The sequence below is a fragment of the Uloborus diversus genome, chromosome 7, assembly GCF_026930045.1.
Source record: "Uloborus diversus isolate 005 chromosome 7, Udiv.v.3.1, whole genome shotgun sequence".
NCBI classification, from domain to species: domain Eukaryota; kingdom Metazoa; phylum Arthropoda; class Arachnida; order Araneae; family Uloboridae; genus Uloborus; species Uloborus diversus.
The window spans coordinates 18,622,885-18,649,039 of NC_072737.1; the positions used below are offsets into that span (position 1 = coordinate 18,622,885).

Sequence of the window (26,155 nt, forward strand, 5' to 3'; positions counted from 1 at the left end):
GGGGGGGGGAGGGCTGGGGGGTAAGACCACCAAGGCACAGCCTCTAAATCTCCGCTTGTATGTACATAAGTGCATAGTTTTCAAACTTTGTATCCTCTATTTTAAGACACTTACCGTTTAAGAGATATTTGAAAATTGATTTTCTGAGCTTCGACCTTGAATAAAACGTTTAGCTCCACTGGGATTCGTTGGGAACGTTTGAAATTTCGTTTATAATGATGTCTGTAATTATTTCAATGGTAATTTCATAGTCAAAGTGCAATATTTGGACAAAAATTGGGATTTTAGGGTGAATTTTTAGAAATTTGAGTCCCTGAACTGCAATTTTAGACTTTATTTTATCGCTTTAAGGAGAGGGGGGTATGACCCCTTGACCCATCCACTGAATCCCCTCCCGTTTGTGCATAATTATCTATTAATTATTTATTAATTATCTATTAATTTTCAATCTTTGTATCCCCTACTTTTACAATAACACTTACCGTTTAAGAGATAGTTGCGAAAAATCGGTTTTTGACCTTTGACCTTGAATAAAATTTTTAGCTCCACCGGGATCGATGGGGACTTCTGACACTTCACTTTAGTGTTGTCCTTAACTATATTTGTGTTAATTTCATAGTCAAAGTACCAAATAGGGGTACAAATAAGGGGTCTAAGGGAATTTTTTTTTTTAATATGTCTCCAATGCCATTTTAACCTATATTTAGTAGCTTTAGGGTGGAAGGTATGACCCCCATGACCCATCCTCGGAATCCCCACTTGTTTGTACACAATTGCATACCTTTCAAACTTTCTAACCTCCATTTTTTCGCTACCAATTATCGTTTAAGAGACATATATGAAAAATTGATTTTTTGACCTTTGACCTTGCATAAAATTTTTAGCTCCACTCGGATCGATGAGGACTTTTGACATTTCATGTATAATGATATTCTTAAGGTCTGTACCAATTTTCAGCTTTATGGGAATTTTTCCGAACTTTCGCTTTTTTTTGGGTCTATTTTGACCGGGCTATAAAGTATTAAGCTAAACATTTGGTTAAGTCGTACTTGATGTTCGGAAAATTTTTAAACTAAAAATTTTTGTTTTTTGAAATTACATGTTTCTATTTTTTAAGAAAATTCTTTATTTCGCCTTTTCAGACTTATCAGCCTACGGCTATACAGCAAGTTTCAGTCGTACTGCGGTTTTTGCATGGAAGTAGTGATTTGCAATCGAAGAAGATAATATTTCTCATAAGAAAAAAAAATCTCTCAATTAATAGCTCGTTATAAATTGCTGAAAGAGCGCCTACTCAACCAGTCACAACAATTGTAAATGAAATTACCATGCTTTTCAAATTGGAAGGCAATTCTTTCAGTCGTCTTTTCACAAAACCAAAAATATTGTGCATGTACTAAATAGGATAAGCTCAAACCACAATAACACACAGGTCGCCATTTTGAAATTAGAAATGCGCATACTTTTCTTCCTGATAAAGGCTGATATTGGTGAAATACGAGAACTAAGAGTTAATTAACGCTTTTGAACAAATCCGGATACCACCAAAATGGCTGATAGGTCAGCTCGAATCCAGTATTTAGGATAAATCGAGTAATCCCTAGAGTCTGGTTCTGACAGAGCTTCATTTGCATGGGAGCTCACTGGAGCTGAGCTCCAACACTTTTCAGTTTAATGTAAATTTTAACATTTTAGACGAAGTTCAGCCTATTTAAGAACAAAAACACGCTCTGTGAACTATAGGGCTCCTGTACTTTCGCTAGAAATTCGGCCCTGGGCTCTGATAAAGACATTTGCCCTTGTATAATCTCATATTTTGGTTGAAAAAGGAGAAAGTCTTAGACTGTTCAATGGCCGTTTTCGGCACCCTTACACTGTTAAAATAAGGTTCTTAGAAGAGACACAAAAGAATGGCTCCGAGACAATTTGTCTTAGAATTAAGAAACTGGAGTTCTAATTTTTGAGATACACCCCCGTCTCAGAAATGATTCAGCAGGTTCTCATTTTTGAGATGTCACATAGTCGTATTTTTAAAAGACACGTGCTCATTTTTAAGAGGAAACATACTCGGTTTTGAGAGGACACGTGCTCATTTTTAAGACGACATGTGCTCATTTTTAAGACAATCTTATGTTCTGAAATGTGCTTATTTCTGAGACACGCGTGCTTTCAAACGTGACTTTTACTATGCTCATTTGTAAGTAGGATTCGTAATTTTTTTAAACATGAAAAGCCGGATTTTTTAAAATTTAAATCGTATTTTTTGAGCAATCACGATTGCTAATTGTTTTCACTTGACCGTCCTTGATGTTTGGTTCCTTTTTCAACCCTACCGTCCGCTGCAGACGCGACTCCTGCCGGTAGCCGCATCTCCTGGTTATCCATGTCCTACACACACGCACGCTCATACACATACACACATACCTTAACACACATACAACACGTCAACTAGCATACACACAGGTCTACGCACACACACAAGCCTACACATACACTTACACAACTGTACACACGTAACCGCCCAAGAGGAGGGATAGCAGCCGTTTCTAGAAACAAGTCAGTAGGGTAGTAACCAATAAGTATTAGAGTCCTGTCGCAACTCGTGATTGCGAAAAACATAATTTGAATTAAAAATTTCAGAATCCAAATTAGTTATGAACTTAAACAGTTTTTAGTTTTTTTTTTTTTTTTTTAAATCTCCAAAAGGTCATTTTACCTTCTTGTAGAGAAGACGTCTCGACGAGTCCACTTTATCTTCAGCTAGGGACGAACTGGAGGCCGAGGTTTCGGACAACTCCCCGCTAGATGTCTCTGCGGTGGAACTGCTAGCCGGATAGTCCTCATAGGCCTGCTCGGACGAGGCCGCCCTCAGCCCCGGGGCCGAATACGGGACGGCCCGCGGGATGCGGACCGTATGCCCCAGGACGGAGGAGAGGAGGGAAGAGGGCGGCGCCTGCAGGTTGGAGCTGCTCAGCCGGGTGATCTGCGAGGGCGGCGCAGACGATATGGTGTGCTTCCGGACGATCCGGATATTGCGGCGTCGGAGGCAGAAGTAGGCGATCCCGATGCCCAGGGTGAGCAGGGAGAGGAAGAGGAGGAGGCAGATGATGATGAGGATCTCAAGCTCGGAGAGGCGGGCCTTGCCCAGGCGGGTCGGCACCGGGCTCGGCCCGACGCTGAAATAGGAAAGATCTGTCAGTTTGCGAAGATTTGCTTTCGGTTAAGTTAACTAATAGCTATGGATCGTGCTGAGAACTTTTTTAAAAAAAAAAATGAACAATTTTATTTAGAAATCTTTCAGGAATTTTTGGAAGAGCGGTTTTCTTCCTAAAAGAGTAGGATCAGTTAAAGCAGTCCGTATACAAGGGGTGAGTTTTAAGGGTTCAAACCATTTAGAAGAGATAAAATGGAGAGAGCGAAGACTTTCATTCGTGAAACCAAGACCCCAAGTCAAGTGATAGATTTGAAAGAGAAGCATTGGAAGAAATCAGTTTTCCTTTGCTAGTTTCACTCAAAACGTGCCAATCATTCGTCGTTGTTGAGTCACGTGACTTGGGGTCTTTGGGTCAGCTTTTGCTAAGCCAATGATTGGACGTGCTCCCTACATTTTAATTCCTGCTTTAAAGTTCAAACCCCTTCCGAAATTTTTTAAAAACATTCCGAAAAAAGCTTTTTATCATGCTTTTATTTCTGAAAAAAATGTTACTTTAATTTATTATCATTATTTAATTAACTTTTTTTCCAGTTTCATTTGAAAAATAAAGCTTTTAATTATTGAGAAAATTTACAAACTAGGTGCTGTATCTGCATTATTTATTTTTCGCTTAGTTATTGCGAATACTACTTTTTAAACATATTGACAACTGGACTGAAACAAAAATATTGAAAAACTTAATAATGGAAAATCTTAAATATGAAAGGGCGAAACTCTGCCTTTAACAAATTTTATTATTGTCAAAAAATATAAATTTAAGAAATATATTATTTTGAAAGCGCTTATATGAGTACATGGTTTTATTATTTTGAGTTATCAAAAAGACTTCAATTGTTTAATAAGAGTACAAGGAGTTACGTAGTGTGTGCACTTCAGATTTTTTTCCCTTCATCAATCATCATCGTCATCTTTTACATTTGCTTTAAATAACCTATTGTGAAAGAATCAAAAGAATATCGTCGCCCCAGAGCAACAGTAAGTTATCTTAGTGTTATTACTGGGATTAGATATGTTAATTACTATGAAGGCGACGATATATGAATAATCAATTTTAATTCATCATATTGATTTCACGAGAAATGTGTTTGGTAAAACCTAGAGCCGCTATATAGATAGGCCGACGCATCAGCTTAAGTTCAGCCATTTTGGATCGGATTTTTCATTGTTGCACTGCTTGGGTTACCACAGCAAAGTTTCGGGGTTGCGCCAAATTTGAAGAAAATAATATTTTATTTTATTAACAATTCACGTGCCGCTAATAATTGCTCACAGTGAGCAATCACCAAACGCGATAACACGCCAGAAAAGACAACCACTCAAACACGCGCTCCGATCCAAAAAGGCTAATCTTAAGCTGATGCGCCGGCTCGTATATAGGGGCCTTAGTAAAAACCTCCCTGAAACAAAACTCTAGTAAACGGCCCAGAGTTAGAGTAAATGAAAAAATGCTCTCGATGTGGCTATACTTTTGAAGTTCTACGTGTTTCCGAACTATTGTGCAAGCGTCATCAATGCTTGAAAATAACACTGATTTTTTTTTTTCTCCTTAAAGTTGAGTAATTTTACGTTCCTCTCTGGCAGGTCTGCAAATGAGGCAGTGGGAAGCAAAAGGGGTGTAAGTGGACATTTTCAAGTTTTGAGCAAAACGCGTTTAAAAATGGCGTCCTAGGTATGCCTTCATTGAAAGCTCTTTCCATATCATGCTGAACAGTTGTACTGGTTATCTCCGAATTTTTAATTTTGCCACTTACAACCACTTCTCACTGCCTCAAATGTGAAGTGCCACGGAAATATAAGTTCGTTACTTGAGGCACTGGGGCCCTGCCCCTTGTCCTCTGGTGTGCTATGTTGATATTTCCCCAGTTGGGGGGCATGGCTTTATTTTGACGCAGAAGATGGTTGCGTGGATGTACGAAAGATGTGGCTTCCTCAAACGGGAGTACCCTAACGGTTAGCCGAAGGCTCTTCAAAGTAAGTTTTAACTCAAGTTCTTCTTTTTAAAATAAGTTTAAGATTTTTTTTTTCTCCCTTCCTACATATTTTTTAAGTTTTATACTTTTTTCCGCCCGTGAAATGTGAAATGACTGGTTTCAGCACAGCTAGTTTTATTTGTCATATGGAAGGTTACAAAAACCATTTAGTTATGAAATTCCCATTCCCTGCTATTTTTGATGTGCAATTGAGGCGTTTCCATTATACATGCTGTACTCTGGACTAAAAAACAGTTACGTTTTTCATTCATCAATTTTTTTTTAAATTTTGAAGTAAATACATGTTTGTGTATGCTATTTTGCATAAATTTATCGCATAACTAAATTTTTTTATGTGCTTTTTCTTTTAAAAATGATTTCAGATTACATTTGGAAGATGATGTGGTTCGCAGATTGAGGACTGTTGGTGGAAAACTCCTTGAGTCAATTTGCTTCGAAAAGCTAATTGTACTGTAATTATCTATATGCATCAACCTAATTGGGAAATAACTGGGGTAGTTTCACTGACCACTTTTTCTCTGGGGTAAAAGGAAGTTCACTGTGGTCAAAGAAAACATGATTTCGATTTCTACCAAAGAGTCATAAAGTCAAATTTTTCATACCCAGTTACTCTCAGAGAATGTAATCTTGGGCCACAATGCACAAAATTTTATCTCTGAGCTCATCCAGACGAAAGGGAAGGATCTAAAGTTCAGACATTGAAATTTTCTTTACATTTAACCCCAACTTAACCTAACTTTGTCTAGTCTTTTTTGCATAAATATTGCATTAAGCTAATTGGATAAGCATAAACGTTCAATTCAAAAGGGAAAAAAGGAATACAGTAGCGTTCTCTACGTTTATCTCCCCTTTCGTTGCGTTACTAGACAAATGGAAGGCGAAAGTGTATGAATATAGCCTTAAGCGTAATTCAGACCTCGTCCGCACGTTCCGTTTGCTACGTTAAGCGGACAGACGTACGTTTTCCAAAAGGGAAGAACCATTCACATTTTGCGGACGCATGTAAAGCACATGACAGTACTCTCACCCAATAAAGAGAGCGCTCTCATCCTGTGGAAACCAATGAAATGTGACTCCCAACTGGACGGACGTGAAATATCTAACTTCTCGTCACGTTGACGGGTTCCATACTATACGGCTTGCTGTCATGGCCGAAGCTGGTTTTAGGGAGAAAAAAAATCATCGCTGACGTGAAGTGCGGACGATATATGAATGTTGCTTTTGCTCAGAGTTCAGACGCAGTTCTATCGTTTATTAATTTATAAAGAAGAAATTGGTACTTACGTTGGCGGATCGACAACCTGTATGCTTCCAGGCGAAGGAGTGAGGGGAGGTGGGTAGCGACAGACGACCGTCTTCGTTTCATCTTCTTCCAGTTCGAGAGCCGGATGGAAGCGGATTGTTATGTTGTTCACGAACACTCGAGGAGACTCCTGTAGGTAATATTATATCATGAGTGCAACCAAAATTAACATTAAAGTAACAATATTAAAAGCAGGGGTGCCCATTCCCCCCTGGACGGACGGTCCGTCCAGTCAAGTACGATGGCTCAAATTCCCCCTCCAAAATAAATAAATAAAGTTTTTCTCAATCCTCTTTTCCTTTTTATTTTTTATTTATTTTTTAAAAATATTTTTTTATTTGTTTATTTATTTTAAATTATTATTATCATTTTATTTTATTAAAAATGTTCTGTTCTACGCCAAAGTCATACACACACACATAAAAACTAAATAAATAAATGAAAAAAAAATATAAACAATATTATAAAGTAAATAATTTAAATTAAAAATAAATCAATTAGTAAAGTTAAATAAATAAATTAAAAAATCTTTTTTTAATCCCCTCTCCCCAAAAGTTTGATGGAGCAACTTGCATCATAATTCCCCCCTGTGGGCACCCCTGATTAAAAGTCAAAGTAAGCAGAAGACCCGAGTGTAGAGCGGGAGTACATTGCATTCCTGATGTTCGAGATTTATCAATCTTATAAACAAACAATTTCGTAGGCAAAAGACAAAACACAACGTTATAGAGAGGCTCTGATACTTTGAGCTGTGATCCTGACAATGATTACCTCATGTGGCTTACGTCTAAGAGCACATAACTCAACATTGCTTCGAGCCTTCAGGTCCCTTTGGCTCGGCGGTTAAAGCACTGAGTTTGCACCACAAAGGTCCGTAGTTCAAATCCGTAAGCCACATATTGGTGACTCGGCAACGCAATAGATGGCGCCATGTAACGCCACAGTATGAATAAGCCATAGGAACTTTATTAGCGATGCACTCTTTTAGTGGCAATGGGGAAGGGTAACTGGCCCTGAGTTTGATTACCTTCGTAGAAGTTTGGTAAAAGAGATCCAACCTAAATCCGTGTTCCAACCCTCACTGAAGCGCCCTCAAAAATAGATAAACATTGCCAAGGTGATAACAACTCAGCTTATCAGAGTCACACTATAATTTGCACACATTCACAAAAAAAAAAAAAAAAACTTCACATACGTACAGCAGAAGGGGTGACAAGAAGCTCCTTTTTTTTGAAAAGGAAGTGCGCTTGTGGATGAAAAGACATCCGACCTGCTTTTGTCGGACATCTTCTGATCCATAATCTCATTCTTTATTTTTTTCAAATCTCCTAAATTTATTTTATTTTCATCAATTTTCTCAAGTTCAGGCACTTTATTTCTCAACTAGCGGTACCAGCACGGCTTTGCCCGTGGTAGAAAATTAAAAGGTCATTTAGTTCGCCTGCATATTTACAAATAATGGGTGGTGAATTTCTCGCCAATTTGCTTGGTTGATTTGCTCGTCCATGTTATGGTCATTTGCTCGTCCACGTTATGATAATTTGCTGGGTAAAATATCCTTAAAATTGTAATAGAAAAAGAACAAAATCTAATTTTCGAAAAACCGCTTCGAAGTGCTCACTCCCATGCTACGAACTAATTCTATGCCAAATTTCATGAAAATCGGCAGAACGGTCTAGGCGCTATGAACGTAACAGAGATCCAGACATACAGACTTTCAGCTTTATTATTAGTAACTAATGGTACCCGCACGGCTTTGCCCGTTAGAAAAATTAAAAGGTCTTTTGGTTCGCCTGTATATTTACAAATAATGTATGGTGAATCTTCTCGCCAATTGGCTTGTACCCATATTACGGTTCCACGTTATGATAATTTCGTATCTCGCCAATTGGCTTGTGCCCATGTTACGGTTCCACGTTATGATAATTTCGCAATTTACTCGTCCATCTTATATTTTTGTTCTTAAAATTGGAATAGAAAAAGAACAAAATCGAATTTTCGAAAAATCGCTTCGAGGTGCACACCCCCATGCTACAAACTAATACTGTGCCAAATTTCATGAAGATCGGCCGAACGGTCTAGGCGCTATGCGCGTCACAGACATCCTCCGGACAGAGATACTTTCAGCTTTATTATTAGTAAAGAAGATAAAGAAGTATGATTTGACTTCTCGAACTTGTGTTTGACCACTTGTTTCTTAAACGACATTTGTACAAGAAACAAAACTTAACTTCTACGTTTAGAACAACAAACGCCTAATTAGCAGACAAAGCTTAAATATGAGACGTAGTTCATTAGCAGACTTTCCCCGCTTGCATTGCCAGCATACTAAAAGACTTCGTCGATCACGCGAGCGATCTATTGTCTGGACTGGGGCGGAGTTAGAAAACGTGTAAGCAGACGATGATAATGACTGCGACTAACAGATTGTTCATCATTTCAACATGATTTACAACATGGACCCGTGGAATGGATTTTTATCCAGTCCCGCGCCAAAGATGAAAGATTAAGTTTTGATTTTTTCTTTGTTTTAGTTTTTGTTGAGATAAACAACTTTCATCAAGGCATACATTCCATCTTCAACTTGAAACTCGAAGCTTACGAGTGGCATGGCGTCCTGAGTTAAATTTAAAGATCAGTGTGGGTTATATAGTAAAACTTCACTACAGGCAGTATCCGATACATCGATAAATCCCTATCTATCGATACTATTTCATAGTCCCTATGAATTTTGTGCGGTACTCTAAGCTGCATTTTTATTGAACAATATTTTTCGCTACTTCGAGCCTCTGAAAAACGATTTTTTCTTAAGAATGATTTTTATTTCCTTCTCTTCAACATGATGATTCAGTTTTAGTACAGTTTCTTCTTCAAACTAAGTTTCCTACTCGTATGGCTTACTCCTTTGCCTTTAGCACAACTCGTATTAGTCAAAAATTGATTTAGGTTGACCTACCCTCATTGAGTTTCTTCATAAGTTATACAGGGGTGCCCACGGGGGGGGGGGGATTTTGGCGCAAGTTGCGCCATCTAAATTGGAGGAGGGGGGGGGGAATTGTTTTATTTATTTAAATTGATTTATTAATTTATTTTTAATTTTAATTGATTTATTGATTTATTTTTAATTAAAATTATTTATTTTATTTCAGTTCATTCTCTTCGTATTTTATTTTATTTTATTTCAGTTTATTCTGTTTGTATTTAATTTCCTTTATTTATTTAGTTTGTGTGTGTGTGTCATTGGCGTTGCACAGAACTTTTCGAATAAAATATCAATAATAACAATAAGTAAAAATAAATAAATAAATAAATAATATTTAAAAAAATATTTTTGAAAAAATTAAAAAATATATCAAAAAATAAAAAAATATATTAAAAAAATTAAAAAAAGAGAGCTGAAAATAAAAAAAATAAAGGGGGGGGGGGAGATTTTTGAGGGGGGATTTGCGCCATTGAACTCGAGGGGGAGTGACACCCCTGAAGTTATATATAAAAAAAAATTCTAACACGGTGTTATGGGATTGTCTAAGCAAAAAGTGTACAAATCATAGGGATGTCGCGATTTGAAATTTCAATAATCGAGCAATATTTCGCAAATTTTAATTTTTTTTTTTTTAATTTTCGCGATTACGATGGGAACGTTATAATAGTGAAAATTAAAGCCTTGCGAAAACAAGTGCTTTCACAGTATTCATTTGACTTATATGCGTACATACATTGTGTAAGTAATGAGCCTGGTGTTTTGCTTTTCTGTGGAGGTACTGTTGTTGCTAAAAAGCAACATTTACAGAAAACGTTTGTTTTTCACAGTCGTTTTCACAGCGTGGCACCTAGTAGAAATCAAGAGAAAATGTTTTGCTGCATTTTTTATATTTAATCAGGTCATTTGTTTGTAAAGTAAAAAGTTTTCTACTTGTTAGTTAGGAACTCTGTAAATGTGATAAAACCATGTGGTATGAAAATAGGTAAATTAATAAATAAAACACAAATTCTTCGGGAAAACGTATTTTACGTGACTACTGCCGAAGAAACAGCGCGTTTCAAATGCATGAATGGCTGTCTGAAAGGGAAACAGACCTGGTTTTATAAAGCTTGTCAATCAAAACGAAACATGACGTTTTGTGACGTCAGAAGAGAAGATACTTTCTTTTCTTGTCTGCGCTGCTAAATCGAATCAGCTGTACAACAGCACTTGGTATTTTTTAACCGCACGTAACTTTTCAAGAATTAGTTGTTTTGAAGAATTCGGTAACGAGGATTATTAGAGTTTAACTTCTCATAATTTATTTATTTAATTATTTTGCGATTTCAAAGAAAAAGAAGATTTGTTGATCGAGCTGAATTTAGTATACTTATAATAGATGGATCAATCCCCTAAACTACCGTATTTTTACTTCCTTTTACAAAAAAGGAAGTATTGTATTCGCAAAAATATTTTCACTCAAAAATCGGCCTTAATTTCCATTTTGCTCACCCCCGAATGAATGTTGAGTTTCTTTTTCGACCCGACCACACGTGGATATATGCCTAAAAACGAACAGACACCCGAAATATTCATTTTGACGACCCCTGAGTTAATTACAACGAATTTTCTCGTGACGTCCGTATGTACGTATGTATCTCGCATAACTCAAAAACGGTATGTCCTAGAAAGTTGAAATTTGGTACGCAGACTCCTAGTGGGGTCTAATTGTGCACCTTCCCTTTTGGTTGCATTCGGATGTTTCTAAAGGGGTCTTTTGCCCTTTTTTTGGGGGGAAATCATTGTTAATTTTGATGTAAACTCAAGTGGTGTTATCATTTGTCGGACACTTGGCGATATATCGCCAGTCTTTTGGTCGCCAAGTTTTGTCGCCAACTTGGTGACAAATTTGGCGATTTTTTTAAAATTTGGTTTCAATTTGGCACTGCTGGTGATATTTAGAAAGTAAACAATTGAATCACATTAAAATTGCCAATAATGGGGAAATGACCTTAAGTTGGAGTAAAAGGAAGTCATGTGATGCACACATCAGCTCGTTAACTTAGAGAAATCCTTTATCTGTTCGAATTACTTGCGGTGCATAACAAATTCTCCTTCAATATTTTTTCTCATTTAAATCGTACGAAAATGTAAATTGCATAGCTACATATAAATTAATCTATTTGTTAATTTGTTTATAAGTTGGACGATAAAAATACGAATTCAAAACCTGAAAGGAATAACATGTTAACTATAGTGGGAACATTAAACGTAGGAGAACAAACGCTGTATGCGCAAATCTGTGAATCAAATTCAATGTACGTGCTGAGAGATGACAAGGAGCTCTTGAATCAAATACTAAAGATGTTATGTGTGCTCCGGGGCATTGATATTCCGGATGGAACTTTGCACGTATTTTCGATTCGGATCCTAAATAAAGAATACCTTACAGCTGTGAGACAAGTTCAAGCACAGGTTTGTGCCATAAGCTTGATTGATGCAAAAATTATTACCAACACTTGTTCCCAACCGGTGGTCCGCGGACCAGAAGTGGTTCGCGAGAGTCTCGGGAGTGGTCCGTGAGATTTGGTAGAATAATTTTCCAGTGGTTAAATCAAAATTACGACTTACGTTGAGCAAGATTAAGTAAATAGATTCATCTTGATGAGCATCAGATATGTATTGAATTTATTTAAAATAATAATCATTAGAAAACTTACCGTAACGCAATCATAACTATGTGTCATGTAGAAAACGAGCATTCAACAACATGATGGCAGGTGAACATTTCATGGCTCAGTCTGCGGACGTCGTACAGACAGTCTGCAGTCAGTGATCACGTGATTGTACTGTTGATTTTAATAGTTTTTTAATCCTCATATGAATCGAGTAACCAATGATCGAGTAACCCGCGAGTTTCAACAATGAAACTCACGCCACGGCATGATCATTTGATAATATGTTTTGGTAAAGTTTAACATGTAGGGAAAGGCTTTATTGTGACAAGGCTGAACTCGATCCGGTCACTTAACTCTTTTACTGGTAAACCTGTCATTTGAGGGGAATGAAAAAATGGTCATTAATGAAAGTTACCTACTGGAGTTCAGGGCTCGTCCACTGGAGTTACGGTTACCATTTCAACCTTCAAAATATCAAAAAACAGGCAATGGCTTCGTTCAAATGGAGAAACAATTTTCACCCGTCATACCTTGTCGGGCGACTTTTTACTTAATAATAAAAGCTAGTCTTTGAAAAATTGTTGTATTTAATCTCCTTTGAATTTGGTTACAACTGATAAATGTATGCAACAATGTGATGGGTAGTCAGTGCTAATTCACTTTCAAGCAGACTGATCCGCAGATATCAGCAGAATGGGAACATAGATGTAATATTAACTAGATACAGAGCGAGAAACTGGTTCCATTGGCTACCGAGACAAACTAGTAAACGGGCAACGGCAAGCGTCTAAAAAGTGCACTTGCGCAAGCGCGTAAACGATTTTTGCCGTAGCCTACGAATAAGCAAACAGCGTTGCATCCTCGTAGGCTACGCTTTTACCCGTTTACTTCAAGATTCGCGCATTCAATGGCAGACAGTGGTTGCCGCTTCGGGGTGTACCCTTAGATCATTGAGAAATAGACAAGCTATCCAATTCAGTCGCTATTGTACGCGCTGAAGCAGGAGTAAAAGCGACAAGTTTTATGATTTGGGGAGAAGATCAAATAACTTCGCCGCCGTGTATCACGTGGGCCGGTCACCGGTCCTTTGGATCTCGGCGTTTTCTTCCTCTGTCGCTATTCTACGAGAGCGCAACTTTTAGAACCATTTTTAAGTCGGCATAACCCAACAACATACTGCAGAAATTGAAAAAAAAAAAACCATGAATTAGTAAACTATGCGCTAGCGGGTGACAGAAAAAAAAATTGCCAAAACATTTCAGGCAGAAGGCAAAAAATTAAAATCAACGACTATTCAAATCGTTGAGAGAATTGGTGCAACAATGCGAAACTTCTTCCGTGGAAAGACCCCGTCATATGGTCTCTCCTCACTTTTCCCGCCCCCCGAAGATTCCTGCGCCAACAACCACACCCACTTGCCGCATCTATGTGTTAATGATCTAAGGGTGCACCTAGTTTTACTAGATCTATGGATGGGAACCACTGATTCACAACACCAGATTTATGGGTTTCGTGTCTTGTGAACTAACTATGCATTTTCAGTAAGTTACCGTCCCATACCCAGGGTTAAGGCAGAAATGTATGAAATACACCGCCAGCTCAGTCATTCCAGCCGAGGACTGCAGTTTCGTGCTTATTAGCACTCATCAGCCCAGCATAGGAAGTGACTGAGCTGGGGTGGAAAACCTCTTAAGGAAGCCAAGAGTGCCAAACTGGTAGCTAATATAGAATTAACCCTGGCTATAGGGAGATAGCTTAGTGAATATACCATGCCTTGCCTTCAATCTTCGAGCTGAACCGAACCATAGCTTCGGTCACTCGTCTGGTCTGCGCTAATTCTATATTGGCTACCAGTTTGTTTGGCACTCTTGGCTTCCCTAAGTCACTTCTTATGCCGGGCTGATGAGTGCTAATAAGCACGAAATTGCAGTCCTCGGCTGGAATGGACTGAGCTGGCGGTGTATTTCATGTAACTGTGCATTGTTTTCTCTTCTCACCTGCCAGGTTCCGCACCCCTTGAGCGGTATCCTGAGCTCGACGTAGAGCTGTCCCGATCCGTTCATGCGGCAGGGGGAGTTCCTGGATCGGTGGGCGTAGACCAGACCCCGGAAGGGCTGCGAGAAGTTCACCTTCACCACCATGTCGCCGTTCTCGCACGACAGGAAAGCTGCAAACACACGCGAAGCAGGATCACAGAAAGGCCACATATGAGGCAGTGAGAAGCAAAGGGATGTAAGTGGACGTTTTCAAGTTTTGAGTAAAACGCGTTTAAAGATCAGATCCTAGGTAGGCTTTCTTTGAAATTTTTTTCTAAATCATGCTGTACAGCAGCACCTACCAGGGCTACTAATACCCTCTCTTGCCCCAAGACAGAGGAGAGGTTCACCTACCATGTGTACTGGTTATCTCCAAATTTTTCATTTTGCCACTTACATCCCTTTGCTTCTCACTACCTCAAATATGCATGCCATTTAAATTTAAACTCAAATGGTTCATGTCAACAAGAAAGCAATTGCAGAAGTTTAGACACTCTCCAAGTTCTTATAACCAGGGCTGTGGAATCGGAGTCAAGGTCGTGGAGTCGGGCTGATTTTGGGATTAAGGAGTCAAAGTCAGGAGTTGGAAGGTTTTTCATTCCAAGAGCCAGATTCTGTCACTTTGTCCGCAACTCTTCCAGGGCTACCGAGTTCGAATCGGAGTCTTGAAGTCGGAATGATTGGGAAGTAAAGGAGTCGAAGGTTCTAAATTTCCGGAAATTGGAGTCCGTCGTTTTCCCTCCGAATCCGCAGTTCTGTTTATAACTGCAGTCTGAACTAGCATACAATTTCGTTTCCGACATAACACACGTTCAAGAATGTTAAGGTATAATTGCCAGTTTGGGGATCTATATGGCCTAAAAGGGCAGCAGAGTTTTGGTAATCTAACAATAAAAGTGCTGAGGTGAAATACAAATGTACTATGATTTTTTAAGCCCCTAAACAAGCGAAAAAAACTTTTTTTTCTTTTTTGAATGATTCAAGTAATTTATTTGACGTCATCCTTTTGCTCTAATGAATTTGTTTTTCCAACATTAGTGGTTGCATTAATTAGAAAAATTGTGAAAATATGTGGATTCCTACCCTGTATGGAAAATACTTACAGTAAGCCTAATCACCGGGCAGTTGACAGCAAACTAAGTGAGAAAAAGTGGATATTAAGTCAGCTCTGATTATATTGAGAGCTTTACCTCTGGTCTTGTCGGTGACGATGACACTTTGCGTGTCGGGCTCCCCTCGATGAAGAACTTGTCCTCCGCCTCTGTCTTGCCCTGAGACCATGTGCTGAAAGAGAGGAAATGGCTCACGAAGCTTTAATCATGTTAAATTCATAAAAATATTACGACGAAGTAATGACCATAACATTAAGGAACATTATCCATAACATTAACATGGCCCGACGAGAGGCCATGTCAGTCTAGTCGGAAGCTAGGGGCACGAGCCCTGGGGGAGAGCGGCGACATTGGCGCAAAAAAAAAAAGAAAGAAAGAAAAGAAGGAAATACAAAAGAAAGAAAGAAAAGGGGGGAACCTCCAAATAAGAGAAATCGTAAAGAGTAAGTAAAATTTACTCTTTTGGTATTCCTGTTGTGGCACTAAAATAAAGTCAGTGGCGTCACTACGGGGGGAGGGGGGTAGTCCGCTCCGGGGTATCACCCGTCTGGAGGGTAAAACCCAAAGTGGAATTGCAAGTTTTTGAAAAATATGAAGCTAAAATGCATTTTTAAAACTTCAAATGTAAATATTTTCCGGGGGACAACCCCGGACCCCCATTTTTATTTGTTTTTTGTGCTCCAACACAAATTTAGTTGTTTCCTGAAAATTGCAGAAATGTCATGTTTTTAAATAGAAAATTTAATGTTTTTCTTTTGTGTTTGTAGGGGGGGGGGGGATTATACCAAAAATTACCGCCCCGGATGTCACCCTTTGCAAAATGCACCACTGATAGAGTTATTTGTTTTCTAGTAAGCACAGTTTTGATTCTCCCCCTTTTTTTCTTCTTTTTTTCCCTTTTCTTTTCTTCTCCCCCTTTTCCCATCTTTTTTCTTTTTTGGGTGGGAGGGGGGGGGAAGGGGCCGAGTGACATCACTGACAAGGGGCCCGCCTTAGCTCTCTGCGACCCTGCATTAAGGACATTGAAAAGAGTTCGTAATATCGTAGAAGTAAAGAACATTTTTTATTAATTCACGAATTTTACTTTAAAAGTTTTTTCCTCAATATTATCCTTCAAAATATATCTGCGTAGAAAAAAAAGATTTTGCTATCTAAAATGTTTTATTAAAGTATTTTCTCACAATTTGAATATAGAATAATTTGCTAAACATTCATTAATATACAGCATGTCTCCATTTAACCTACAAAACCTCTATTTTCGCAACCGTTATAGTTCAAGATGCATACTTCCAATCGCCAAAATGATCAAAAGATGCAGAGTTTAGAAAACAGAAATTTGAAGCGGAAGAAAAAGTTTAAGGAACAAATACGAAACATAATTTTTTATATGGTCCCCATGTTCCATACGTTGCATTTAAGAAACTCACAAGCATGAAAAAACAATTAAAACTCAAAAATTTGACAGTAGTGTGACCAATATTCATCGAGATATAAAACTCGGCGTTTTGTGATTGATTACACCAAAGTAAATTTGCAGTCAATTCCACCTATTAGGGGGAGGGGGAGATATAGCGGCTAACAAGGGCTTAAAATTTGACATTGAGTGTGTTTTTTAAAATTGAATGGAGCTCTTATAGTGTGTTTTTACGTATCAGAGAATACCTTTGTACTTATTTTTGAATAGTAATTTAAAAAATAAATATTTTATTTTTTTACTTAGACAACACATGTCATTCTTTTGAAAGTGCGATAGGTTCCAATCTCAAGTACTGCATGGTCCCTCATAATTTTCAACTCGAATTTCTCCTTGGACTTTGGTCGCAAATGTTTCAATATTTTTGTACTGGTATTATTTTTCGATGGAGATTACTTCCCTGAACACAATGTAGGGGGGACTTGAGAACCATATTAAAAAGTTAGATTTCGTATTTTTTAACTTTTTTTTTTCGTTTCTATTTTTTTATATTTTACTCCTCATCTTATTTCGACCACTTTTGCAATGGGGTCGTTTCCAAAATTTTAAAAGTTTCTTTTTTCTGAAAGGGGGCGTGCTTGAAAAGATAGGATCTGGGAGGTCATTCCAAACATTTTCTACTTTCGAGTTCGAAACGTTACGTCAGAGCCGATCACGTGACGAGAAATCTCGCAAAGTGGTATTCTGAGGTAAAAAAAATTCTTATTGCGATGTGGCGACGAGTCCAAGTTCCAGCCGCGATGGGGGAGGAAGAGTTTTTCGCCGGTTTTGGCGGCGCGGGGGGAGGGGAGGAGGCACGTGATTTCTTCCAACCAATGGTCTTTAGGCGCAGATACTTTTTGTTTTGCTCCATCCGTGCAAGATAAGGCGCGAATTTTGACGATTGGCACGCTAATGGCTCATACTTCAAAGAATACGTTTTACGTTGCAAAGAATCACATCGAAATAATTTTAGATTTTCTAGAAGCAAATCCAGAATTCATAAAAATAAATTCACCGAAAATTTTACAAAATAGTACACAAAGGAAAAATGAGCCGAGGGCTAAAGGTAAGTCATATTTTATGCATACGAGTATTTCAATATTACAGTGTCTAAAACAAAAATCGAAGAGGGGAAAAAAGCCAATACATACATGAGAGAAAAAATTAACCGTACATTTTGTTGATTTATAATATAAAACCATCTATAATAGTAAGAACGTCTTGTATGAAATATATTTTTCCCGAGAAACTATAATCAAAATAATGATAATAATAATAAGTTTAGAAAAGATCATGATATCAAAAAAAAAAAAAAAAATCCTAACTGTCATAAATGCAGACGAAGAACTGCATCCAAAAGTCTTGATGAAAAAATCTGCTAATTCAAATTGAATATAAAACACTAAAATGCAGGGGGGGGGGGGGTAGGTTATGGCGCTGACTGCGCTATTGAATTTTTTAGGGGATAGTGGTGGTGTTTTGAGGGGTATTTGTTTATTGGGGGGGGGGGGCTCTTGCTTTCGTAGGGGGGAGTCTTTGCGATATTTGGGGGGAGGGGCACCCCTGCAACATGTAAAAGGTTTGTTGGGCTAATTGAGCTTTTGGGGATGAGAGCAGTCATAACAGAGTATACAATCTTCCATATTAGGATTGGTAATGTAAAAACCAACCTTTCCCCCCGCTCAGTTGTAACTTGTAATTATAGCAACAATCTCAGTATCAAAGACATATTCCAGTTTTTTTCTCTTTTTCTTTAAAATTATAATTTAATAAGCATATGCTTAAATAAAAAGTATTATTTCTTCATTATTCCTGTTTTCAAATTCCATTTTTTCTAGGTATTGTTTTCCAAGACCCAATCTTAAGATATCTTCAAAACAGTACTTTTTTAGATTTCCTTTTCAAAACAAGCAACTTGTAACTATGATTACATAATTTCATCTTTATCTTCAAGATTAAAAAGTCAAAACAGCAATCTTGGTTATAAGAGCAGTTTAAAATGAATAAATACTCTGCTTCTGTAAATGTATATTGAAAAATATTCGTAAAGGGAGTAAGATTTTTTAATCATCGTTTCACTTCAGCTGATAAAGAACTTTAAACGTTCAACCCAAAGGAAAGATTCTAAATTGAGGAAGAAATGAAAAAAGGAGCAATCGGGGCGAAATGGAAAATCAAATTTTGGAAACAATTTTCCAGAAATTACCAGGCTTTGTACTTTTTGTAATTAGTTAATCAATATCAAATTTCAATAAAGAAAAAAAAAATTTCTTACAAATTAAATTCAAATGAAATTGAATAATGACAGTAGGTAACAAATAAAGAATTTAGGGGAAAAAAGGGGGAGGAGGATTTTACAGCAAAAGAAGACAGAAAAAAAATTACATTCGTCAGTGGTGTACCTAGCATGGGTGACAGACGGGGCGGCACATTTGTGATGTCACCGCCCCCCCCCCTTAAACGCAAAAAAAAGGGAGATTGTATATTCTATGTAAACTTGAAATTCATACAATTTTCAGAAACAAATAGTACTTTTGTGAAACAACTAAATTTTAAGTGGGATAATGTACAAAAGACAAATAAAAATTATGAGCGCTTTTTATATAATTTGCCCTAGACGCATTTGTGCAGGCCGTCAAGCGGTCAAAACCAATAAAGGGGAGTAGAAAATTCATAGCTCCTTAATTTTTTCAAATGCATTATTTCTTGAAAATGGAAGTCCCCGATCCCCGCCCCCCCCCCCCGCCCAACGTATTTCCTAAGTGATGGATTTGGTTAAAAGAAAATGAAATCCATGGAAATAAACAACCTTTGCCGAGAATGCATTTTTATTCATAAACTGACATCTTTTGCATTGAAAAAGGAGCTCTTAATGTCTCCAAAACACGTGTCTGCAATTTAATTCGGATATTTGTGTATTATAATGTTGTGAAAGTGGGTTTAAGTCTTTTAAGCATTGAAAACTTGTTGTAAAGCGAGAAATGTTGCATATATACCTATTTTATGTTTGCAGTTATAACTCTCCCCCCCTCTCTACCCCCCTGCACCATTTTTGGGGTTGGCCACATCCTAATTCGTTTTCTTCGTACCAATACCATACCTTTTAGAAAAACCAACTCCCGTAGTTTTATTACGAAAATTTCACCGAAATCCACTTTGCCCCCCCCCCCCACCCCTTCTTCCCTGCAAAATGTTTTTGCAAAACTCCCGTTTTAGTGTCACAAAAATTGAACGAAAAACCACTTGCCCCTCAGTGCAGTTATATGACCCCCCCTTTCCCTGCACCATTTTCAGGGTTGGCAATATCCTAATTCGTTTTCCTCGTGCCAATACCTTTCAGAAAAACCAACCCCCGTAATTTTATCAAAAAAATTAAACTAAAAACCATTTGCACCCCCCCCCCCCCCCCTCTGCACCATGTTCGGTGTTCGCAACATTCAAATTAGTTTTTCTGAAATGTATTGGCAAGCGGAAAACTAACTCCCGTTTTTGCGGCACGAAAATGGAACGGAAAACCACTCCCCCTGTACAGTTACGACCCCCCTTGCCCCCTGCACCATTTTCGGCGCCGGCAAAATCCTAATTCCTTATTTGTTATCCTCCTGCCAATAAATACCTGTCAGAAAACTTACTCCCGCAATTGTATCACAAATTGAATAGAAAACCACTTGCCCCCCCCCCCGGTGCAGTTTTAACCCCCCCCCCCCTTCCTGAACCATTTCCAAGATTGGCATCATCCAAATTCGTTTTCCTCGATCCAATACCTTTCAGAAAAACAAACTCCCATAATTGTATCACAAAAATCGCATAATCTCACCTACTTCGGGGCAGTCGAGATTTCGCTCGCAAGTAAAGGCGCGATAAGTCACTTTTTCCCCTTCTTTTGGAGCTTAGAATACGAACTTGCGAGATTTAAACTGCGAGACTGCGATTTTCCTTAAAGCACCATCTAGTGAGACGATCAGAACTATATCTCGCAAGGTGAATTTCGAGCTTGGAATAAGCACCCTGGCCCTGTTTTAAATAATTTGTTTAAGTTTAATATTTAAAAAAAAAAAAAATACTTAAATCGGTGCGCTTTCATTGTTTACGCTTCTGTCGATGACATCACAAATGATGAAATGCCATTCAGTGTTGCCATTCACAGGTCAAAATATTTAATTCACATCTTTATTCACGTGTATTGGCAACGATATAGTTGATAGCAAGCGTAGAGAGAAATGTTTAATTAGCTTCTTGATTATCATAATGTGGAAACTCGGTACAAATAAGCGCCAAAGAGCATCATTTGTGACGTCATCAAGACCACGCCTTGTTTGAAAAATCGGACATTTTTAAAAAAATAATTAAAAAATAACTGTTGGGAAAAGAAAAGTATTTTCTGGGTCCATGTAATTTTTTTTTTTTTTTTTTTTGCTTTTTCTGCCAATTTCAGTGACAAAAAGTACTACTTTTGACTGAAGGAAACAACCCCATTGGAAGTGCGCATCTATGACTGAGGTGGCGAAACTAAAGGTCTTGCAGGTGTGACGCTATAATGATTATGTAACTAAATTAGAGGGCCGTGGTAGCCTGATCGGTAAGGCATTGGACTCGGGGCCAGAGGGCCTCGGGTTCGATCCTTGCTGGTCGAAGACCCATCGTCGTCATTAAAGGGGACTGGGCGACGTTAAATATGCTCGTGGTCTCAATGTCCTCCAAGTGAAACGATACCTCTGGGGGTGCTAGTACCAGGTAGCTATTAGCTCTTGCACTAGTTCTAAATTCTCATTAACTGCTCGATCCGGTGATGGTGCTGCCATCTATCGGTATATAAAAACAATGGAGGCAAGGCAAATAGTATGCAGTCCTCGACATGAATGCAGTTGAAGTCAGTTGTGGCTCTTGAATAGAATAGAATAACTAAATTAGGTAGAAGAAAATCTTCATGTAGTTTTACGAAGTCTTTCCATCATCTACTTATTTAAAGTTTATTGTTGTATGTTGATGCCTCTGTTTTTGGTTAATCATTTATTTGAGAAGAGTTATCGGTTTTGAAAATCAGTTTTAGTTTCACGAATAGCATTTTCACTCTAATATTTTCAAGTACGCAAGGACTTCTGTGTCATTTGGTATAATTTTGCAGAAAGTTCAGGATTTTCAAAGTACTATTTTACAAAAAGATTGCTGTCTCACTTTTAATTCCGAAGCCCGTTTTCATTTTTCTTACACTAGCTTGAAACACTCTCATAATAAAAAGAACTAAATCCGTTACAACAACACATTTCTAGATTATTGGTGACTTCCAGCTTTTGCTCTTGATATTTAAAGTTTCGTCTGAAAGCGAACACTACAAAACGAGAGGTCACTTACCACTGCTGCAGTGACTAGTGCCATGAACCCCAGGAGCATGGTACACCTACAAAAACAATGGGATATCATCATTATCACAGTTAATATAGGTGTGATCAACCGTTTAAGTAGCTACTTAATTTGAAGTACAATAAACCACCAATCATCTGAAATGTCTGATTATCCGCAATATTTCTTTTTCAACATATTTGGCAAGTGATATTAAAGTCCAGCGGCCCAATGGTAGCCCTTCCACCTGCAGACCCGGGTTGGACACGGTCGACTCAAACCGTTCATCTCTTCAGTGGGTCGATAAATTGAGTACCTAGCGTGCTTGGGAACTAAACCCCTGGAGGTTCCGAGTTCGGCTGTCCACTAGGGTGGTTCAAAAATCCATGTAAAAAAAAGTTTCTCTTAGATAACAGGATACCCCTCAATATTTTTAGACTTGTGGATATTAATATACTGGAAGAATTTTAGCTCCCTATTTCAAACTGAAAGAGGGTGCTCAACCCCCTCCCCCAAACTTCATAAGCATGGGGGGGGGGAGTTAAAAAATACATTGAACTGTAAAAACAATGCTACATATTATAATATGCACTAGTAATATGCATATACATAGCAATAAGTTAATTATTTCCAAAAGAAAAAAAAAACAACTGAGGAAATTTAAATGTTTCTAAATTTGTGGCATTTTCTATGCTACGGCTAATGTTAAATGGAGGGGTCAATGAGTATCTTCTTAAAATTTGGGCAAGAAGCTAAAACTTTTGCAGCATAACACTATAAGTAAGTCTAAAAAAAGGGGGGGGGGTGTCCCTCTAGCTGAAAAAAAAGTTTTTTTAAACCACCAACTGCCCATTTAACCGGAACATCTGCCTTGCACCCCGTAGAGCCCTCGGTCAGGAAAACTTAGATGGGCACAGTAGGTCTTGGCCCCCATGGACTGTTGCGCCACTGGGTTCGGTTTGGAAATTGAAAACTTTTTATCAGGGTACATTGAAAGCAGCAACAAGAAAATCTAAGTCCGCAATGAAATCAACAGATGGAAAAACCAAAAATGTTTAGAAGATATTTTTCAAATCTGAATGTCTGCACCAACGGCTGCCAGTCTTATCCTGAATGCTGAGTATGAAGGAAAATTTTGAACACACGGTATTTTAAAAAATCTTCCAATGTAACTTTTAAATTTGATAAAAGCATATATTTACTGTTAGACCCTCGTTTTGGAGGTTACGTTCCACGGAAATGCCGCGTAAATCGGAACCGCGTAAATGGAGACTTAATACTAGTGTTAAAATAGGGGTTTGGTTCCGTAGATAACAAAATACTTCATTCTAGTGGTGACTAATTGTATAATAAGTTTAATTATATCTACTTTCATGCACAACATGCTTAAAAGAAAACAAAAATTATTTTCGTCTTCTGTTTATAGAAAGGAGCTGGCTATGATAGTCCTTTGGCAGTCACTAAGAATTTTTCTCTGTAATTCTTTAAAGAGCATTAACGCATCCATGATCACTTGCGTCATTTCCACGATAGAATCTTCCTTCACTAACAAATCAGAAAGATCATTTCTAGTGTCTAGGAATGGCTCAGAATTTTCAATGTGAACGTTTTTGGTTGTGCGTCACCGACGTCGGTATCCTCGTTGGTTTTAGCCTTCCTTTGCCACTTCTAACAAGCTCTTCTTCCAGTGAGTTCTGAACTGTGTGAGTTTCTAACTTTACTTCTGGAAAGAACTCAGGAACCAATCGCATAAAATGTCTCCAGTGGTCCAAGCTCGATTATTAGCACGCAAAAATACAGTTTATTAGGTGTAATCTGCAATCTTTAGGAGTTGGGATTTTGAAAGAGGGGAAAATGTTATCTGTTTGCATTGACGCATCCAAGTAAAACCTAAACTCATCCGCGTTAAAGTAAAATAAAGGTATCAAATCTTAAACCGCGTAAAACAAACCCGCGTAAAACGAGGGTCTACTGTATTAGAAAAGCAGTTAAGCGAATATATTCCAACCATTTCAGTATATAGTTAGAAACACTCCTGAAGTTGCCTGTCCAAAAATCCGAACTTTTTTTCCGGTCCCGACAAGTTCAGGTAACCGGAGCTCTACTGCAACTATATTAACGTTTTTTTTTAATTATTATTATTAAATTAGGGGGCTCCGCCCCTTTTTTGCATTTATCCGAAAACACAAGGTACATATTTACCTTCATGGGTTGTTTCGCATTTCTCCTCTTCTACGAAATTAAGAAGTCTGCAAAGAAAAAGAAAAAAACTTTTTTGAAACGAAACGAAGTATTTTCATTAATAGAAATTGAAACAAATAATCAAACTTTAAATGAGTTTTACGTTATTACATGATTTTTCCTCAAAATCTTTATGAGACTAATTTTAGATTAAATTATTTCTTTTATCTTTCACAAAGAAAAGCAAATAAATAATTAGCAACAGCAGGATGATCAATATACGCATAATGTGTTGTTTATATTATTCAGAACATGATTTTTGGAACAAAACTTCTAATAAATAAATGAAATGAGATTTTTTTGGTGCCTGAAAAGTAATTTAAAATTTGATATTTTTCAAATGTATCATTTTTATGTCTCAAATAAATGTTGTGGAAAAAAAAGTTGTTTTTTCGTTGTATTTATTTCTTTAAGAGAAAAATCTTCAATGTACATCAACTGTATCCCCCCCCCCCTCTCCAAGTTAGATTTCATAAATCAAGGAGTTTTTTTACAATGTTCAACAATCTTGAGCAATTCTTTTGATGGAACTTTTAAGCCCTGTAGTTATTTGTAAAACGAGAAGTTATTTTCGAAAGCTAGAAAACGTTTTCTTTTAAACAATGTGTTCAATGTTTGGGACACATTTATGTGAATGAAAAACTGCGACGGAATTTTTCAGACGGCCTCCAGTACATTAAATATGCATTATTTGATACGTACTTAATGCTAAGATTATTTCACTTTTATTTTTAGGTCCTTACTTTCCAGCATCAATTTTAATTATGCAACAAAAAATCCTATTATGTGAGTACAAAACAAGAAGTTCTGTCTAGAACTAGACGAGCCTACTTTCCCGTATACCCTTACTACTTTCTAGTACCTAAACCTGATCAATATTCTCAAAAATAGCTAAAATCGCAAATGTTTTCAAATAAATTTTTAAAATACTTTAAGCTGATTTCTAGGAATAAAATATTCCTCACTCATCTAAAAAAAAAAAAAAAATTAAATGCGTAAAAAAAAAAAAAAAAAAAAAAAAAAAAAAAAAAGAAAAAAACGAACGAACAAATAAAATAGCAGCACCTTTTAAACAAAGCAGCTAATACACTTTTTTCCATCAAAAAAATCTTTAACAGCTTTCAAAATGAAAAAAATAATAATTAAAATTAATAAGCTCATTAAAATAAATACATCATATCAAAAAAAAAAAAAAAAAAAATCGTTTCTTTTTCCCCTGTTACCAAAAAACAATTTTTTAAATGAACTAATGCACTTACCAAAATAAATAAAAACAATAAAATGTCAACTTAAAGAAATAATTTTTATTGTCAAAAAAAAAAAAAAAAAAAAAAAAAATCGTCTGCGCATATCGTTATGTAGAAACATAAATGACTTCGAGTTTATTCGCCGAAAACTGAATACCTAAATTAAAACTTTAGCGTAAAAATAAAAACAAGTCAAATCAATAATAATTATTTCACAGTCAAAACCATAGCGTCGGAGTCAATCTCATTTTGGGGTAAAGGAGTCGGAGTCGAATATCGAAGAATCCGAGTCAGTCATTTGTCCTCCGTGTATAAATTTTTGCCAAAGCTACGAAGTCAGAGTCGAAGTCGGGGAGTCGGAGTCCGATTAATTATCGGGCACAGGAGTCGGAGTCAAGTGCCCCTAAATTCTCGGAGTCGAAGTCTGGCGTCAAGAGCTATTTCCAACAAAATTTGTTTGAAGTAAATCCGCCTTCAAGTACGGAATCTACATTGACTTTCAGTTTCCCCGTAGGCGCTAATGTTAAGGGATTTGAACTGCTCAAAATTGAACGGAAAATTGTTCAAATCAAAAA

The 26,155-nt window shown here is 37.3% G+C and overlaps 1 protein-coding gene across 1 annotated transcript in view; it reads right to left on the reverse strand.

Moving 5' to 3' along the window:
* LOC129225879 (mucin-2-like) overlaps positions 1-24,318 on the reverse strand; it is a 43,441-nt gene extending 19,123 nt beyond the window's left edge. The window contains exons 1-6 of the mRNA XM_054860408.1: positions 24,295-24,318; positions 22,105-22,150; positions 15,375-15,468; positions 14,146-14,315; positions 6,490-6,638; positions 2,717-3,176 (exon numbers count right to left, since the gene is read on the reverse strand). Coding sequence (XP_054716383.1) covers positions 2,717-3,176; positions 6,490-6,638; positions 14,146-14,315; positions 15,375-15,468; positions 22,105-22,143 — 912 coding nt within the window. The 5' untranslated portion in view covers positions 22,144-22,150; positions 24,295-24,318. The remainder of the gene's footprint in view (positions 1-2,716; positions 3,177-6,489; positions 6,639-14,145; positions 14,316-15,374; positions 15,469-22,104; positions 22,151-24,294) is intronic.
* Between the last annotated feature and the right edge of the window lie 1,837 nt (positions 24,319-26,155).